Source organism: Panulirus ornatus, chromosome 4, assembly GCF_036320965.1.
Source record: "Panulirus ornatus isolate Po-2019 chromosome 4, ASM3632096v1, whole genome shotgun sequence".
NCBI lineage: Eukaryota > Metazoa > Arthropoda > Malacostraca > Decapoda > Palinuridae > Panulirus > Panulirus ornatus.
Window position 1 is genome coordinate 9,268,420 of NC_092227.1, and position 20,732 is coordinate 9,289,151.

Below are 20,732 nucleotides of genomic sequence, written 5' to 3' on the forward strand. Positions count from 1 at the left end.
GTATTGTATTCCTGTCATGTGAATGTGGGTTATCTGTGTATACAACACATGTATTGGTAAACTTTTCGATGCATGTTCCTTAAGAAAACATTGTTAGTCCTCTGAAAATTTGCCATACTGACCTAAAACAACTAGGGAAAGCCGTATGTATGTCTTGTACCAGAATTATAAAGTGGAAACTGATCTTGATGCCTTTGAATATTTCATGTCATTTTTGCTGCCTAATATTCATTATACTTTCAACATATTCAAAATACCTATCCTCATCTTAACCTTACAAAGTATTTCTCATCGCATTACCACTTACAAAAAAAAAAAAGAAATATCTTGCGATGTGAGCATAACCCCAAAATTGATTTCACGAACGCTCTTGCATATCTCTTCCCTTTTCTCATGTTCGCAGATAACATTATCCTGAAGGTATTGGAGACCAGGACGAACAACAAGATGGCCATGGAGTTTGTCAAGAAACAGAAGGAGAGGATCGCCCCGCCCTCTTAGGGGACTGAGTGTCTTCCCTGCACTTACAGGAGTGACACCTCTTGCTCTCCCGCTCGTCTCACACCCAAGCTCGCCCTTGCCATCCACCTGGTTCCATTTTCCTATGTCTTTTGGCGAGACTCGAGAACTTCTTCGCAAGCGAAATGTCAACCAGCCCCACTCACTCATTCTTTTTCCTCCCGAGTCCCTCACCTTTATTTTTTCGTCTCTCAACCTTACGTTACACATGTATAACCAAAAGAACTCATGAAGTCTTTCAAAGCATTTTTTATGTCCATGTGTCAGTGGCTTCACCCACTCCTCGCTCTCCCTAAGGTCTCTAAATACCTACGAGCGACCTCATCGGAACAAAGTTCCTTCTCGTAAATTTCAACCATCACGCCTTTGTCTGCGCCATCAGCAGCTCTCTTTAAACCACTGGTCCTCATCACCCTCCTTCATCTAACATCATCGAGACTTTAGTCTCATTTCTCTCCCCACATTGCGCCTCACGAGCCATCCAACTCGCCCTCAATGACATAGGAAAGTAAAGCTTTCACAACACCACAACCTCCCCATCCCTGTCCCTTAGCGGCCAAAGGCAATTCCTTGGCGACTACCCCTTTAGTGGCCTTCAATAAGACTAATCACTCACCCACTGTGACTCTGGAAGATCACTCCTCTCATTATGAATACCCCTCAAGTCTTTCGTTGGCATTCATCTTCGGCGACCTCTTAGAAAACCTCTTTAGAACACCTTCTATCTCTCCTGGCCGTGTCTCAGCCTAGGAGGAGGATACGATGGTAATGTATTATAGCCTGTTGCCTGTTCTCAGTTCTGTGTGTGTGTACCGATTGTTTATTTTCTTTTTATCTTTTTACTGGATATTTCATCCTTCTCTTCGAGTACTTGTAATTTAAAAAGTCATGTAATCACGTGTTTTCAGTATTTCTCAAGTCCTTAAGAGTCGTAGTTGACACATTTTTTTTTATGAGAGTTGGTTCGTTAGGGTAGAGTCTCCTAAGACTGTGATGTACAAGAAGAGTGTAAAGTGGGAGGGAGTCTGGCATACTTAGTAAGAGCTTTGGAAAACGGACACTGTTTTGAGTCAATAGATACACTCTCTCACGACGATAGATGGAACGCTGTGAAAGCCTTCACCTTGTGTTCTCACTTCGTTCAGTATTCACAAATCCGCACACACTCAAAAAGAAAAAAAAATTAAAACTTGAAGCCAAAAAAAGGGAAAAAAAAATTAAAGCGAAGCCAAACAGTGGGGGTAAATAATATGGTTTTACCGTTTTCTATTTAAAGGGGGTAAATATATGTGTGTGTGCGTGCGTCTACGAGTTTGTCCTTTGACTCAAATGTCCTCACGGATATAACCACCCGTGTTACTTCAGTTTGGTAACTATTGTAGTATATTTAGCAGGATGTTTGAATTCATGTGTGATGAGATTGCTAGACTACTTTTAAGAAATTTCTATTTTCCAGCAAAGTGTTAATACGTGTTGTTAATATTATTGAAATCTAAAAAAAAAAAAAGTTAATATTGTATATTTATATCTCCATATCGAAGAAGAGATTTTCATTCGCTGTAAACTACTGCAGTGTAGTAGAGAGAGAGTCTTAGTTAATAATGCCCCCCACCCCCCCACAATCTCTATACCCAGTGTAATATATATATATATATATATATATATATATATATATATATATATATACTTTCTGCAGACTTTTTCAGCTGAGCTGATTACTATGTACACCGATAAATTTTGGCGGATATGTATACACCACGACAGATTAAGCCCTTGGTAACAACAAGTGACTGGCGCCACAACCAGAGCCTCCTGGTGGTCAGTATGAAAACTAACTCGTCATATTTTCCCTTACGAAAAGAAATCTACTGTAATCATTCACCTAGTATGTATCCCGGTACAGAGCTTAGCTTACAATAAAACTTCAAAGAGTTTCTAGCGTAAAACTTTTTTGTAGAGTTTATAGCGTAAATTTCATACTGACCAAAGCCAGAAAGCTGGTGATGATGTTTCCAAGAGAGCGTATGGAAGTTACAGCCAAGAGGAAAATGGTGCTCAAAGAAATGGTAATACTTCATTCACACGAGATGTCTCTTCGTTTCCTCACGGCCCCCAATGTCTCTCGCCATCTAGCCAGTCACCTGTGGCGGATACCTTGGGTTCAGAAGGTGTGATGGACGAGCTCTATATGTGTGTGTGCTTTTTCTCTGTGATTTTGCATCGGTCTGGTGAAATGGCTCAAGCACGTCTTGAAATGTATCATTCCTAAGCGTATGTGAAACTCTCTTTTAAGATATCAGAAACGTAAGCCTGGGAACCCTGGTCTGTCCACTTCCTTTTGCTCACGCCAGTACGACCGTGGAACGTAGATGGGTGCTGGAACCTCCTGCCTGAATCGCCTAAAACACTGAAGAATCGCTCGTGAATAATTATAAAGTTCTGTATAGCTTCTGCGACTGTATTTCCCCTTTGAATCTAATCTCATCTCTGCTCTTTTTATATCCTCGTCTACCACCTATACCAACTTGAGCATTGAAAAGGCATCATCAGCAAAGAGTGACAAAAGAGGTAGATGCTACAAAGAGATCATTCATTGGGAGGAGAGAGAGAGAGTCGTTGATTGGACAGCACGAGAGGAGGAAGTCGCTCCATCAGTGCCTATTCTGAGAGGTTCTCAAAAGACTTGACACTATTGCTCAACACAAGCGACAGTGCTTTAACATACACTCGAAGAACTTCTGGACTGGGTGCTGATCAGGACTGGCTGACCTGCACGAGTCAAGGTGCTGCTCTACTTTTGTGATAAAGATCAAACCTCGCGTTTCACGGTCAGTGTGTGAAATCTCTGGCTGAGCTGCACGAGTCAAGGTGCTGCTCTACTTTTGTGATAAAGATCAAACCTCACGTTTCATGGTCAGTGTGTGAAATCTGACGGGGGATCTCAAGGGTCTTAAATGGAAAATTCGTAAATGTAAACATAGACGGCCTCTCTCAAACCACTTAGCTGTCTGCTGAAACCATTCTTGAACATTTTTTTTTCTTCAGGTAATCGTTACTAAATACGTTTACCTTATTTTCTTGCTTTGTTCTTCTTTCCGGTAACTGCCGAATACTTAAGAGCTACAATTTCAAAATCATCAGAACAGATGTCGCATAATCATGGAAATTGGTTCTTCGTAAGACGTAAAAAGTTAAACATTTCGGTTGATGTCAAAGGCATTGATCCCAATCCTCGCTCCTCCTATGACTATTCTATTCGTTCATCACAAGGCACAAGAAACGCACTCCTCTTCCTAACAATACGTATGGCATACACAGTGGATGGTATCCCTCCTCATTTCCTGGACGGTTGCGTTTCCGAGCTTATGCTTGTATTTACGTGTTCATTTTGACGATCGACACTTCTCCTTCCCCCTTGGAAACATACATTGATTCAGCCCATCCCTGACAAGGGCCGCACACTAGTCCTCCTCTCGTCCCACAGCTGAGACTCCTACAGTTTCAAAAGTCTCTGAATAAACTCGTTCTCAGTATCATCAAGTCCCCTGAATTTCATAGTCATCTGACCTGTTATCAGTTGAGGGTTTTTACGAGAGTCAATCATATCTCTCGATCTCACCAACATCTTGCCTTCATCTCTTATGAACATCAGACAGGAAATTTTAGGCCATGGCGCCCCAGAGATCTCGAAAGCTTCAGAAAAAGTGTGACGTAACTGTCCTCTCTCTCTCTCTCTCTCTCTCTCTCTCTCTCTCTCTCTCTCTCTCTGTAAATCATTACAGATTTCCTTATCTTTCCGACTCTGTAAACTGCTGTGATCGTTGACGAAGCAACCTCTCCTCTTCCGGGTTCCTTCGTCCATCCCTCCTCCACCGGTGATCCTCTTCTGAGCAATAACCCCGGTCACTCCTGCGCTGTTGATGCTCTGTGTGGTCGGGGGCCACTAGCAGCAGCAGCCTGCAACCACCTCCTTCCAGGACTACCTAACACCTCGTAAGTGAGGAAGAAATAGGTGGTCTAGACTCTCGAGCGTAGTAAGGCGGTGAGGTTCGAGTCTCCAGACTAGGTTATGACTCCTGCTATTCCCTCCCCTCACCCCACCCCCGAGGAATGACCATTTGGAGATGGACGAGACCAGGGATAACAGAGAGAGAGCGTGTGGATGATCATCCGGTCATCCACACGACCGACCACCACAGGGTGTGAACCACTGGTAGCTGGTGTGGTAGATGAGCGTGGGTCGAAGCTCCTCAATTTAGACTGAAGCCACAGTTGCCCCAAGGTTGTCACTTGACTCACTCCCAACACCTCCGTCATGTAGATCTCTCAGTTTGAGGTACAGTGAAATATGTGTCGGAAACAACGTAATATTCATTTTCTTGGTTTATTTCAAAGACTCGGAGATGCAGCTCACATCCTCTGAGTGATCCATATATATATCACGACTAAAATCAGTTCCCGTCATTCAAAAACTCGATCGATTTAGGGCCTGAATGAATCGTCCTCATCTTAGACCCATTTTTCTTTCCCACAAAATTTCCCTACGTACTTCTTGACGTCAGATTCCCGGGAGAGATATACAAGAGTGAGTGAGTGAGTTAGTGAGTCCCTGGGAGACAACTGTTGGTCGTGGTGATGATAACGTTTCCTTGTATAGCATTTGACACACACACATGTGTGTGGGGTGGGATGCCCTTGAAACACTGAACTTTTTACAGGTGTTAGCTCTTGTTTAGGCGTCCTCGTAGATCCTTTAGCGGCAAACCTTTCGATGACGACCCAGTTCACGTGCATGGCAGAGCGGGAGATCAGTGCCCCGCTCCCTGCTCACCTCGCCTTCTCTGAGGACCGACTGAACTTTACACACACACACAAAGCAGCACCGCTTAACATGGGGGGTATCTCCTCCGCCTCACTCTCTCCCGTTAGGGCCTTGCTTGTCTTACATACACCGGAGGACTTCCATGACACAATGGACAGTACTGATCACTTGCTAGTTTGCAAAGTATTGGTCACTTGCTAGTTTGCAAAGTATTGCTCACTTGCTAGTTTGCAAAGTATTGCTCACTTGCTAGTTTGCAAAGTATTGCTCACTTGCTAGTTTGCAAAGTATTGCTCACTTGCTAGTTTGCAAAGTATTGCTCACTTGCTAGTTTGCAAAGTATTGCTCACTTGCTAGCTTGAACAGTACAGCTCACTTGCTAGCCTGAACAGTACAGCTCTCTTGCTAGTCTTCACGGTACTGTTCACTTGCTAGCCTTCACAATACTGCTCACTTGCTAGTTTGCAAAGTACTGCTTACTAGCTAGTCTTCGCAGTACTGCTCACTTACTAGTTTGCAAAGTACTGCTCACTTACTAGTTTGCAAAGTACTGCTCACTTGCTTGTTTTCGCAATGCTGCTCACTCGCTAGTCTTCACAGTAATGTTCATTTGCTAATCTTCACAGAACAGCTCACTAGCTAGTCTTCAAAGTACTGCTCACTTGCAAGTCATCACAGTACTGTTCACTAGCTAGTCTTCAAAGTACTGCTCACTTGCTAGTTTGCAAAGTACTGCTCACTCGCTTGTCTTCACAGTACTGCTCACTTACTAGCCTTCATAGTACTGTTCACTTGCTAACCTTCACAGTACTGCTCACTTGCTAGTTTGCAAAGCACTGCTCACTTGCTAGCCTTCACAGTACTGCTCACTAGCTAGTCTTCACAGTACTGCTCACTTGCTAGCCTTCGCAGTACTGCAATCTTGCTAGTTTTCATGGTACTGTTCACTTGTTTGTTTTCACAATACTGCTCACTTGCTAGTCTGTACAGTACTGCTCACTTGCTAGCTTGAACAGTACTGCTTACTTGCTAGTCTTTACAATACTGCTCACTTGCTAGTCTTCACAATACTGCTCACTTGCTAGTGTTCATAGGGCCTCACAAGGTTTATTGTAAACATGATAAACTCGTGTCATATGAACCTAACGTCAGTCACAGTTAGCAAACACATTATCAGAAAGACGGTGTTAGAGTCACTTCATATATATATATATATATATATATATATATATATATATATATATATATATATATATATATATACATATATATATATATATATATATATATATATATATATATATATATATATATATATATATATATGTGTGTGTGTGTGTGTGTGTGTGTGTGTGTGTGTGTGTGTGTGTGTGTGTATTACCTATCTGCACCGTAAGGGGAGGGAGTTTTACACTCGTGGGGCCCCATCCGTTTTAACTTTCTCAACTATTATTCAACATTATAAACTTCACTTTATTCCATTCAGTGGCCGTTCTTGCGCTACGATGTTTTCTAACATGTTTCTTGTCCAATGTCACATTAAGGCCTCTGGTTGCTCTGTCCTTGCGTCTTCTGAAGAGCTCTTTACTGCTGGCTTCGTCAAACTGGTTTGAATGCCCTGTGATCAGGTTACTCCTTTGTGTTTCCTCCCCTCATTCTCTCTCTCTCTCTCTCCTTTTCCCTTCATCTCTCACTTTTCCTTTGTTCCGTTCGTCAAAACCCCCTTTTTTTTTCTTATCTTCCCCCTCCCTATGTCTTCCTTCGCTGTTCCATTCTCCATCCCTCCCTTATTTTTCAGACCTCTGTCCTTCTCTACCTCAGTTTCCTTCTCCCATCCTCCTTTCCTTTATCCTCTTTTCCTCTGCTCCTTCTCTCTCTCTATCCCTTCTTCCATTGTCCCGTATTCCTTCTTGCTTCCCTCTTTCCCTTATACTATTTCCCCTCTCGACTCCCCCATCCTTCTTCGTGCGTGGTTTAAGCCTTGCTCTGAACCCTGCGTGATACTAATGAATTACTGCAAACGTCCTAGTTTACTGGATAATTATCACTGTTTCGTTCTTGTTTTCCTATCATCCACCTTAAGAGAAGTTAGACACTAGTTTTATAAGTCGTGTGTTTCCTATGCTTTCTCCCCTTCGTTTATTTCCTATGCTTTCTCCCGCTTCGTTTAATTCTTACGCTCTCTTTCGTTCGTTTAATTCTCATGCTTTCCTTCGTTCGTTTAATTCTCATGCTTTCTTCCGTTCGTTTAATTCTTCTACCTCTGAGGAGGATAATGTTGGTGCTATTGCTTCATCTCATGGTTGATCTTTTTGTAATTAGAAGGTTTGTTAGGCCCGACGCACGCCGACAATTACTTTTTAACCCTTTTATCTACACCTGCATTCGAAACTGATGGGGTTAGTACGGCAAGCTGTACGTACGTACGCACGTATGTTCTGTGGTCAAAACTTTTCGCACGTTAGAATCAGAACGAAACAAGTCTTATTCACTCGTCAAAGTTGCTCGAAAAAGATAATTCCGTCTCTTCCTGGCAGAGTAGTGTGTGTGTGTGTGTGTGTGTGTGTGTGTGTGTGTGTACTCTAACCCGCCTCTATCCATGTCCTACGTCAACTTATCCTGGTGGGAGCCATGCTGCTGGTCGAGGTCAGGTCCTTCAGAGCAGTCGGGTCACGTTGAAGGGGTCAGGTCTTTTCTAACAAGCACACTGTGTAGGTGAGACGGGTTCAGTCTTTTTCTAAGTATTAATCTAAGTATTGTCTTCTCTTTTGCCTCTTTTGTATTCTAAAGTGTGACTCGTTTTCAGCACGGAGTTGCTGAGATGCATCGTCTTGAGGAATCTCCCCCTTTCCCTTCGTGACTCACTCAGACGAAGAACACAATTCACGACTTCTTATTCTCTCGATAGGTTATAATAAGAGCTCTTAGGCTCGCCTTCTCTAACCCTAGATAATCACTCAACAGAAGGTGTTCCTTCCTACCTACTGTCTAGACGGCCCAGTGATGGAGGGTCCCCCCCTTTTTTAGGTATTCGTCCGCTTACCTAAGAGGGCGCTCGGGCGTTCGCTCGCTAGCTCGTTCGCCAGCGCCCAGCAGACCTCCACACGCCTTCGACTACACCGAAAAAAGTTTTGGTCGTCCTAAGCCAACGGGCGAGTCTGCCGACAGTAGGTTCGTCAAGATGTAAACAAATGCGTTTTTACGAGAGGAAGTAAAAATCATTTTTCCCCCCTTCTTCTCCCCCAACACACACACACACATTAAAGAGTGGTGGTGGAGGAATGAACACCACGATGCACCTTCTCTTTTGCACATATTACTATGCTACAAATTATACTGAATAAAAAATATTTTAATGAAGTTTCTTGTTTCATTTCGCGATCAAGAGTCGATAACCTTTCTAAAGGGTTGGTGACTCTCCTCTGAGGGGTTTTGATCGTCTGTTCTACCGAGACTTTGCTCAATTGAGAGAAACGATAGTTATATGGGAAGAGAATATGTGCAACCACACAATATACCGGCATTTCTTGCTCCGGGTGATCTCTGCCAACATGAGCAACCTACTTTGTTTGTTTTTTGTTCTCATCTTAAAAAAAAAGAGTCTCCTGCATTTGAGAACTGTGTGGGAGGGACCTCCGTGGTGTAGCGGTTAGACCGCGACGCATCCACGGGCCGCCCAGGATCGAGCGCATAGGTTCGAATCCTGGTAGCGGCAATAGGTCCACAGTCAACCCAGCTGTTCATCCTCCCCTAGGGGTTGGTCCGATAAAATGGGTTCCCGACTCAGGCTAGGGTTAATGAGATGACCTTGATTAAGGTCTATGCCATCTCAGATGACATAAAATATAAAGTTTGTTAGTATTATATTCACAAATATTCTCTTTAGGTGAAATTATCATCTACCCCAGCACTAAACTAATAACCGACGCTGACGTCATTAATGGTTTGGAATGGATGACATTTTGAAGCAAGAATTATTAGGAACAACCCACGTCTGTATAGTGTATAAGACACTGCCGTGGGCTTCCATCTTGAAAGCCGTTTCGCAAAACACAATAAAGAATACGAAAGAAACAGAAACGTAAGAGATAGAAAGACTTAAGTGTGGAAGAAGCATAGAGAAAAACACCACAAAGGAAGAGGGTAAGAAAGGCCATAATACATCTATATGATGACAAAGAATAATGTATAGACGGAACAGTGAATGAGATGGTGATGAATAAAAAGACAGTTATTCATCTAATGTATAATGGTTAACAGGAATAAGGATTCTTGTGAGAAATACGAAGAAATAAGGCCTGTTAGCATTTCCCCGTAAGGTGTATGAACAATGTTAGGTGTTAGAACAATGATTCATTACGTTAAAGTGATTAATCTCTTCCTTGTAAGGAGTGTTAGAACTGATTAATCACGTTGAAGAGTAACCTCTTCCTTGTAAGGTGTATTTAAAACAATCTAATTACGCTAAAAGGATTAATCTCTTCCCCGTAAGGTGTATGTTAGAACTATGATTAATTACGTTAAAATGATTAATATCTTCCCCGTAAGGTGTATGTTAGAACTATGATCAATTACGTTGAAATGATTAATCTCTTCCTTGTAGGTGAATAACAAAGTGACTGAGGAAGGATGAGGTAGCGTAGTCTAATACACAGTGAAGAGAACTCCGACGAGGAAAATATGTACGCATTATTAATTCTATTATTAATGTTAATAGATCTTTTTATGGAAATAGTTTATGTGTGTGTATGTATGTGTGTGTGTGTGCGTGTGTGTGTGTGTGTGTGTGTGTACGCGCTACTGACAATCCGCTAATATAAGCGTTTAGTCAAATGACTATAAAGATTAGCCACTACATGAAGATAATAAATACATGACTGATTTAGGCATTTTTTTTTTACCACCTAAAGAAAGCTGAGGAGATTTAACGAACTGGCTCAGTTGAAAATAACTAAAAGTAACCAAATAAGATAACCTAATTAAGTAACAGCATAAGAATAACTAAAAATAATGAATTACTGGAGCAAATAACTAAACATAATGGCTTTACTGCACAGAGCGGACTTGAAAACCACAATGGCACAAAACACAACATTATATGACATACACAAAACATCACTGGAAAACATTTGCAAAAACATAACTAAATATCATACGACTTATTTACACAAAACATGACTGGAAAACATATGCACAAAACATAACTAAATATTATATGACTTATTTACACAAAACATCACTGGAAAACATTTGCAAAAACATCACTGGAAAACATTTGCAAAAACATAACTAAATATATGATTCATTTACACAAACTATCACAGGAAAATATTTGCACAAAACACATCTAAAAGACTAAAATCATACAAAGATTCTGATTGTTTTTAGGGTTCATACTGGGCAGACAATTAAGACTTACTAATCACATGGGCCAGGGTATATCCTGTATCCCCTCTCCTTATATCTACTGAAGGAGTTGGCAGCAGCAAAACAGTAGCTAAAATCCTAACTTCTTTGAAAACATCATACTTTCTTAGTCATTTTCGAACCCTTCCCGTAGCTGCTATTCTCTCATTTAACATCAAATTTTCTCTACTATCATTTATTACAGGTCGACCAATCCGCTCTATAACAACCTTGCTCTAACAACCTTTTCCTTCCTGACCTTTACACCTTCCTCCTCTATCTTCCCTACACACTTCCCCTCCTCCCTCACTGCCTGATTCACTACCGAATGCACATCCAGCAACAGGAATTCGCGAGCCCGTGCCTGGTATGTGAACTGGGCTGGTAACACTGTATGGAGGGAGGAGGAAGGGTACGTGGGACGGAGTGACGTGAACCGTTAAATAGATAACCACTAATAAAACAGTTAAATCATTCCTGCAGACTGGGTATGGTGGTAGTATGCTTTGTATAACTGATAACGATCAGGCATGTACAAATACAAAATCGCCCATGAATGTTAATGTTAAATGCACGTAACATTTCGTGGTGTTGCCAAGGTCTGCTGTTGTCGTACAGCAGCTGTCAATCACAACGTAATAATTACGTTAGATGACACTATTATTAGCAAGTGTCTGCTGTGAAGAGTCCGTGTGCGGGATTCTGTATACCATACAATTACATACAAACACAGGAGCTGTGTCAAACAGGAACATGCAACATTCATGGGCAGACAGTCGTGTCTTGTGACCTCCGGACACTCACATTCTCCCTCTGCTACCTCGCTCACTTTCCCTGACACATCCCCCTACCTGTCTTCACACACCCTTCACTGGCCAGCCATATCGCTATTCTCACAAGTCTGTAACTGCCTCTGATCGGATAACAAAAGTCATTATTACTTACCCTAATAATTTCTGTGCTAACCACCATTTGCACCTGATAATTTAACAGTACACGTCACTGTACCACGTGCCTTTAATCCCCCCCCCCTCCATTACAGTGTTACCAGCTCAGTCGATATAACTCACACTAGGTAGGCGCTTGCAAACTCTTGTGGACGAGTGTATATATATATACTTATTAGCATCATAGCACACTCTCCATCACGTACAAAAATGAAGAAATGTCTAACCCTCAGTCATAATGGTGATCCAATGAAGACTTTCTTAAACTGTGTGACTGGTCACAACTTTGTCATATTCAGTCCTATTATTTCTAAAAGCTTTACACAGAATCTCTGATCCATAATAACTTTGCTGTAATTTCTAAAGAATCTAAACTACAAAACTAATCTCGGTGAGGTACAGCATTACCACGGCACTAAATGAGGTCGGACAGTGTTGCTTTTGTCATTCCACACACACACACACACACACACACACAGTTCCCTTGTACTAACCTTTTCCAGCAACGTTAGACCATGTCCTTGGGCGACGGTGCGTTGCGAACGGAGAAGGTCCAACGTCTTCACACCATGTTCCTCTACAATCAGACGACCTGAAGGAGACGTAATTACATAGTTACTCTCCCGGCGTCACTTAGGTCTCCCCACTGGACCCTACGCAGCTTCTGATGTATGTAGATTATTACGTTTTCTTAAGGTGGCGTCACACTAGCATTTCTCGCGTCGATTTCCACACTCTGACATTCTTTTTTTCTTCCGAGTGGTCTGTCAACACACGCGCGAGTCGAACCAACGTCACTTCGTTTTCGCCAGCCTAGACAAACAAGCAAGACTATATATATTCAATGAGGCAGTCCTCGGACAGCCGTGTCCACACAGAAATGAATGGTACGAGAGCCACGGCCAAAGCATGTCTGCCGTGCGGGTGAACACACGTGACGTGTGTAAACAAATCAAATGAGAAGTCTTTCTGATTATCAAATCAAGTATATTAAATGTGAACTTCAGTATTCTAGATATTATGTAAAAGAATTACATTGTGAATATTCCAATAATTGATTTTAAGCTACGTTGTATTTTATATAAAGTAAAATTTGCGCTTACGAGTATAAATCTTAACTTGACTACGAAAAATTGACGAAGACTCTCGGGATCAGCACGAACCATTTCGTGTTGCTCGACGGGCCGTGAAATTGGCGCGAATTTATGAAAAACGGCGAAAGTGTGGAAACTACAACAAAAAAAATGCTTGTGTGACGCGGCCTTTAATCATTCCTCACACAGTGTGTGTGTGTGTGTGTGTGTGTGTGTGTGTGTGTGTGTGTGTGTGCTACGATGTAAAAAAAAGTTTCATCATCATGATATCCATAATGTTTTAACCTATCAATCTCACTAAGTACTGCCAAATGACAGGAAGTCTATATATATATATATATATATATATATATATATATATATATATATATATATAACCATCACACACACACACAATCATGAAAGAGAAATTTAACCTGAAGGCACGTATAGAAAAAATAAAGTAGATCGGGGATAAGGGGGGGATCATGATAATGTAGATAAGGGGGTTCTCAAAGAAGAGAAGAGTAAACTTCTTTCAATTTTCGTTCAGTTACCAGGAATCAGAGAACAGCGAGCCACAGGATCGTATAAAGGCAGAAGCATCACATACGTAGACCGTTGTACATGGAGTCTCACAGCGGACCGGATCGTCGCTTAGGCAAATTGATGGCGTAGTCCGGGACGCCAATCTCTCTAGCTGAGCCACAACATTTTTTTTCCTCCCCTCTCTATAAGAGAGACATGACTCTGGTAGATTAGGTCCGATCTCACTATCCATTAGTGTTGGGGGTGACGTCTCTATATGCGGAGGAAAGTCCCTTTTCTTCATCCCCTTTCTGGATATACCATTAAGGATGTATGTGGTACGTCTCCCATTTATAATGGTCTTCGAGTCTCTTGTTGCACAGAGAGTATCTGGATGACATGGAGCTTCTTTAGGAGTCACTGCTAATATTCAACCATGCTTAATCTCCCCGCAACTCGGTGCCTACGATAAGCAAAACAGATAGTTCTATACACGGACGGGACACGGGTTAAATCTGAGACGTAAGAGGAATTCAAAATGGCACATATGTAAGGACCACAAACACCAGCAGACAAGGACGGGCGTCCAGCTCACTGGGCGACAGTTACCGTACGTGGACATATTACCTCGCCTTCCATCTGGGTATCTCACTGGCACACCTTTCCACCCTCTAAACCATTGCCTGAGGCAAGTCAGAGGGGACAGTCATCGGCTTGACTGTCTCACAAAATCTTAGATTCTTGGTCTGTTCTCTGATAAGCGTTATCAGGGTCTTACTTACTTTCATTGTTGTTCTACATTGATAGTATATCTTGAACGGATGAGTCAGTGTTCTGCAAATTCCTCTCCTCTTCAAGCAATGGGAGTTGATCTGCAACATGAGCGAGTCTTCAGTGGTAAATACAGATGAAGAAAGTAAAATCAATTCGGACCTTTTTCATGGCCTTATTATCCAGAACCTAATCACCCTTCCCTTAATTACCGGCCCACAAGACTAGGTAATGACACTCTTGCTTATACTCTACTTTCCCGCTTCTTCTGTCTATATGTAACACGATGGTAACAAAAGACGAACTGATCTTTATACGATCTTGAATCTTTTCACCATGACGCAACTCAACTCTGCTACTACCTATGGGGTCCTGTCTGTACCCTCAGATCCAGGTGGCTGGGGAGAAAGTGATGAAGTGGTTTCGTGTGTGTGTGTGTGCGTGTGTATTTATAGGGACCAAGAAAGGCCAAGAAACTTAGAAGAAAATGAGGATGATTACAAGCATGGATGTCAGTGCTGGAGATTAATCATAGGATTGAAACTTGAGTGCAAGACTGGAAGAATAATTCATATACTCCTGCGTAATATGATTGATCATGAGTGCACAAATATACGCATAATGCACATCTTCAGGGAAAGTTAGGATCGGCTAATCTCTTGTGTTATCTTGGGATGATGTTTACCTTATCATGAGCGTATTTGCACCAGGGATGCCAGCGCCAATCATCCAAGAGGACAGACGTGTTTACTGTGGGCCGCTGAGCTTCGACAATCTAAAGTTCAGACTTGGTACGCTTTTTTTCTTGTGTTTTCACAACGTCCTCTCCCTAAATCCCTTCCTGCACAGCGTTTTTGATTTATCCAAAATGTTTTTTTAAGTTTTACGTTTCATGCTGCAGTGCTGAGAAGTGCTGTGAAATGATACATTAAAAGATAATGATAATACTTTGTCGTGCCACTTGATGTGAGGATAATACTCTTTCGTGTCATTTGATGTGAGGGAACGCTGTCAGCGCCTTTAGGAAACGCGGTATGAGCACCTCTGTGAACCGCGAGGGAGGCTGATCGGTGGTTCGTTTGTTTTGAGAGTCCGAAACTCTGTGGCTCAGATCGTACACCGAGTCTTACTTCTACAATACGGAGTTTCATTGATCATTCCATCGTACCGGCAGGACCCTAACGTTCTGTGTGTGTGTAACGGGGAAAGAATGGCTCCTAGTCTTTCAAGAGTCTTACAAGGCCTCTAATTCACAGGTGGCTACAAAACAGAGAGATCCAAGAAGAGAGGTCTAACTACAGCTGGTGATAGAGCAAATGCTGTAGACCTCACCAACTAGATGTACTTCAGGAGTTCACTGGACTCGTTTGCTAGGTGTGTGTTAGGATTGGAGTCGCCTATGTCATGGAGTACGACTGTGGGTGTTGAAGCAATCATGCAGTTATGCATGACAGAGGAGGGTCAGTCCCCCTAAACCCAACTAGGACCAACGGAACTAAGGAAACTCAGTTCTGACCTCCGCCCAAGAACGCAGCGCATAAGAAACACAAAAATAACAATAGCCAACGTGTTAAAAGTTATCCAAACCTGTATACAGAATAAATGAGAATCATATACGTCAAAGTAAACCTCTGTCATACAGGATTAAAGACGATATGACTTTCAAAACCAAGACGAAGGTTGATAATGCTATCCTAGACAGAATGTAACTAAGATAGAGCAGCTGTCAGGGGAAGGATATACAATAAGTAGCACCTTCATCACCACATATGATTACCAGCTGGGAACTGGAGCTAGCAAGAAGACTCCAGAGGAAAAGGCGCGGGCGGGAAATGTGACCTGAAGTCGACCGCGAACTTTATAATGTAATTAATGTAACTTCGAATGGCTTTACCTGGAAACCAAATTATTCAGCAGCTCAGACCCTACTATGGCGCGACGTCTGCCGGTTACGGATGATGGTCGGAAAAAAAAAGAAAGACCCTTCAGGGAAGTGGGATGGAAGAGTGGTACGAAAAAGAGAACCTTCAGGGAAGTGGGACTGAAAAGTGGTATGAAAAAAAGACCCTTCAGGGAAGTGGGACTGAAAAGTGGTAAGAAAAAAAGACCCTTCAGGGAGGTGGGACTGAAAAGTGGTACGAAAAAGAGAACCTTCAGGGAAGTGGGACTGAAGAGGGAAGAGGAAAAAGTAGAAGAGTCAGTTTTGTGGAAGTGAAATTTGGTTTCAGGAAAAATGAGCCAGGGTGCCTCAACTTAGCGTGTACTGAATAGCCTTGGTGTGGATTAGACAGGACAGGACAGTGGAGGAGGACCAGTTTAGGGAGGTGCAGATGTGCATTCTTCTTTACCTATTTATTTTCTTTAATGCAAGGTAACGTTAGGTAGGGGTAAGGGGGAAAGTAACCTTAGGGAGGAGGAAGTGGTTGGTGGAGGGGGAGCGAATGTGATTACAGGGGGAGGGGAGAGAGCGAGAGATGGTAGGGGAGAGGTGGTAGGGTAGAGAGGGTAGGGGAGGATTGGTTTTATGGTAGGGGAGGAAAGAGGGGAATTAACTCCAGGGGGAAGCAGAGGGGTGGCGGTTGGGGGGGAGAAGAGAAATGACCCTAGGGAGAGAGTGAACATGGGAAGGACAGATAACAGGTGCATGACGAAGTTATCTGTAGTTATTACTTGCACGAGAGATAGGATAGTATAGTAGAAGGCACCTTACCCATCCACCAACCTCTGTGACTCAAGCAGTTGAGTGGCGATAAAATAAAATGAATACCATAAAGTACAGAAAAAAAAAATATACTGCTATAGAAATTTCATAGGAAAGTGCGAATGGGAGAAGTTGTCTTTGCTAGATGAAACAAGGTCGTCCAGAGCTGAGCTCTGAAACAGACAAATAATGATTTTTTTTTTTGTGTTTGTGGAGTAACATTTGAAATGTTTCCTGCTTGAAACATTTATTGACAATACGTATCAAAGGTGTATCTGTCTAACCTTAATTTGATGTTACTGATAATCGTCGCATTTATTACACTTGGTTATAATTCATAACGATAATCTATGTCGCTATCGCACCTCCTTTTATAACCCTATTTTTCGTCATTGCCTGTTTATGATATGAATAAACTCTCGTATGGTAAAATTTTTCGGTTATGTTGTTAAGATCCAATATCATTTTGGTAAGTCTACTCTTGCTTCCTAGTATTTATACATAAGACTTATTTCTTGGTAATAAATTACTTCTGTCCTTTTTTTTTATTTCTTTTTGGTTTTCCTCATCTTTGATCTAGCTTAGTGACCAGCAATGAACAGCGTATTCCAAATGAAACTAGGTGACCATAAAGAGAATATTGTATCCTACATTAACAGTTGACGACGTTGCTAGGCAAGTTTCTCGGATAAAGATACAGTTTAGAGGCACCACATAGCTCACTGTGGAATCACATTGGTTTTGTTTTGCAACGACAGTGGTCTATACTTGGGTAAGTTAAGACAGAGAGAACATGATTAAGAAGCGCTTTTTCCTTTATTTACAATGACACGTAGGTGGGTAGTGGTGAGGGCTATGTAGATCAAGGGACTATGCATTATATAAACGGGTTTAGAATGTCTAATAACGAACAGAATCTATGAAAACCACACACGCTTTTTTTTCCCATCACTCCATATTTACCTTAACATCCAATGTTATGGTCGAAATATACAGAGGACATTAGCATCATGCGAGTCCGAAAATCGTGTTTTCACATGTGGTCGCTGGCTGTTTTGTGCGTCGACTGTAAACAGCAACCATAACAATAAATTCTTTTTTCCAAATAACATCGGGGAAGAGAAACGGATATTCCTGGTGTCGGGATGAATTAGTTAATGTTTTCATAAGCCTCGTTGATTTCTACAAGTATTTCGCCCATTTCTACATTAGTAAACTCCATATTATCTCTTAACATTCATGGTAGCCACTGTTATTGCCTGATTTATCTTCGTGGATTAAGAGTAAACTTTCGAAATCCCACTGCCAGGGTTTAATTTCCTTTGAATACAATGTACTAGAATTGCAAAACAAAGGCAATGACGTTCTCCCTACACTGTGCATGCGTTTGCTCTCTCTCTCTCTCTCTCTCTCTCTCTCTCTCTCTCTCTCACACACACACACACACACACACACACTCACACACACACACATTGTCTGATACAGTCTCACGCTATCTCACTCATACTCTCACCAATATTCTTACATTTTCTCACTTACTCACTCACTCACTCACACTTGTGCCTTTCTCACTCACAAAATCACCACTACTTCACAGCGTCTCGTTCTCACACACTCACTCACAACCTCTCTCGTAAACCCCTCTATCACTCACGCTCTTTCCCTCCCTCAAAATCTCCCACGCAACTGTCACTACCCACACATTCGCTCCCTCTATTTCGGGTTCATTCTCATATCCTGCGTGTGTCCACATCCAATTCAATTCTCTCGTCTCATTCATTCATCATTACCACACTTCACCAGAGCGTCCCTCACACCGGCCCTTACCTTCCGCCTCGTATGCACTTCGTCCTAACTCAGTGACGCTTAACCCTTCCTCTTCTGCTTCTTACACTCGCTCTCCTCCACTCACTCTTGTCTGGCTCTTCGTCGTCTTTCTTTACATCATCCTCACCACTGTCCTTTAGCGTACATACAATCTTATTTTGGGTCTATATGATCTCCAGTTTTTTCTCTACTCTACTCTCTCTCTCTCTCTCTCTCTCTCTCTCTCTCTCTCTCTCTCTCTCCTTCTTCCATAGCTTACGTATTTCTATTTCCCCCCTGCCACAGCCTTCTCTTCACCCCCCCTTCATGCCCCATACCTCCATTCCCTCGTGGTAATCATATCCCATCTCTCATTGTTTGTTTACATTACACCATAATTACCACGCTTCAATTACGTCATATCTTTGTTTTTTTCTACACCCTTTTTAATCTTCCATCCTCTATCATCTCCTTCCTTTTATCATTTTCCCTTCCGTCATTCCCCGTCCCGTTCGTAGCACTACTTCCCCTCTCTCTGACCCACTTTACACCCCCCTCCCTTCACCTCTCCCATCCCTCTTCCCCTCCGCCTCCTCTCCCACGCAGGCATCCACCACTCCGGCAATTGTTTACCCTGGAGCCTCCCGGACCTGCCACATTCAACAGTTGGTTCTCCGTGCTGGTGCTGCCCTTCCTCGGCTTGAAGCTTCCTGGGCACGCTTACTCAAGCGTCCCCCCCGCTTTCCTCTCCCATTAGCCATCACTGTTTAGCCCCAGCGTCTACAGCATCCCACGCTTGTTTACCACAGCGTCTACGGAACCTCTCAGCGTTGACCTCGGGGTTCACCAAGGGTGCTACGATGTTTAGACTTCATCCCCCACAGTAATGAACACTCTCTCCTCCTCCTCCTCCTCCTCCTCCTATTCTCCTATACTATTCATCACCCGTAGCGCTCCAGCAGGCTTGCCTCAGTGGTTTCAGGCCTCATATAGAACTCAGCCACAGCGTATCCAGCACACCAATGGACTTCAATTTATTCCAAAAAGGGTTTGCGTAGTTTGTTTTTCACTACCAACCCCACACAACAGAGATTCCTGGGTCTCCCAGAGATTCTTCCTTCTCTGAGCGTCCCTAAGGACGCAATATCGTTTGCGGAATATCTCAAAGAGTCTCGAATATCCTCGTGGTGTTAGTGATACGTTGTAGAAGAATCCTTTAAGCGTTCATCCCCGATCCCACAACTCGGGGTCGATCTCACGGGTGTAGAGTTCCGAAGCGCTGAGAGTAGAGTTCGCTGACAAACTTGTCAGTTGGCTTCATTACCCCTCCACCATCGTACAGTGCTCACCTTGAGGACCTCAGCTTCTCATAGTTTTGATCTTGGTGATGCCAGCATTCAGCCGCGTTGAGCCTAAACGTCTCAGCGTCCTGTGGTGTCAGAATGTGGCATCCACCCTCCCTGGGCGTCAAGTCCTGGTGTCTTCAGTGTCCTTCTGTGTCGTGCCTGATCTTCGATGCTGACGACTCAGCTATTTTTTTTTTTACTCTTTTTTTGTTCGTCGATCCTGCCATCTTCAGCGTCCTTCACTGAAGATCCTGGCGTCTTTAACGTCCTCCTGTGACAGACGTGGTGCCTCCTACTTCCCTCTATGTCCGGATGTCTCCAACACCTTACAGTACTGGTGTCCTTAGTGCCCTGCTTTGTTGACATAATGTAGTGCACATGAAGAGGAAGGGGATGAATAAGGAGATAAAGCGGCTGAGGATAAAGGGGATGTGAGATGAGAGATGGATGAGTGATGGTGTGTAAAGGTAGGGGAGATGGGTGTAGAGGGGTAAAGGTAGGAGAGATGGGTGTAGAGAGGGAAAGACGAGTGTAGAGAGAGGGAAGGTGGACTGGTGTCGAGGGAGGGAGGAGGGTGTATAGAAGGGGTGGGTGTGGAGAGAGGGGAAGGCAGGTGTAGAGAGAGGGGGGGTTTTTGGGTGTCGAGAGGAAGGGGTTGATAGTGATGGAGGGGAAATGGGTGTAGAGAGGAGGTGGGTGGAGAGAGAGAGAGAGAGAGAGAGAGAGAGAGAGAGAGAGAGAGAGAGAGAGAGAGAGAGAGAGGTGGGTGTGGACTATTGATTGCTACGTCTAGCAGACTTTTTTGTTTGTTTG

The 20,732-nt window shown here is 42.9% G+C and overlaps 1 protein-coding gene and 1 long non-coding RNA gene across 7 annotated transcripts in view; one reads left to right on the forward strand and one right to left on the reverse strand.

Annotated features, from left to right (window-relative positions):
- The window catches only part of LOC139765626 (BAI1-associated protein 3-like), a 463,094-nt gene extending 454,392 nt beyond the window's left edge, over positions 1-8,702 (forward strand). For 4 of the 5 annotated variants that reach the window (XM_071693318.1, XM_071693310.1, XM_071693329.1 and 1 more), the window contains one exon: positions 404-8,702. In XM_071693318.1, coding sequence (XP_071549419.1) covers positions 404-501 — 98 coding nt within the window. In that variant the 3' untranslated portion in view covers positions 502-8,702. The remainder of the gene's footprint in view (positions 1-403) is intronic. The other variant, XR_011716708.1, reaches the window with a different exon arrangement.
- The window catches only part of LOC139765649 (uncharacterized), a 112,446-nt gene that overhangs the window by 9,654 nt on the left and 82,060 nt on the right, over positions 1-20,732 (reverse strand). The window contains exon 2 of one of the 2 annotated variants that reach the window (XR_011716712.1): positions 12,189-12,286. This is a non-coding gene — a long non-coding RNA (uncharacterized lncRNA). Of the gene's footprint in view, positions 1-12,188; positions 12,620-20,732 lie in introns of those variants that run through there. The other variant, XR_011716711.1, reaches the window with a different exon arrangement.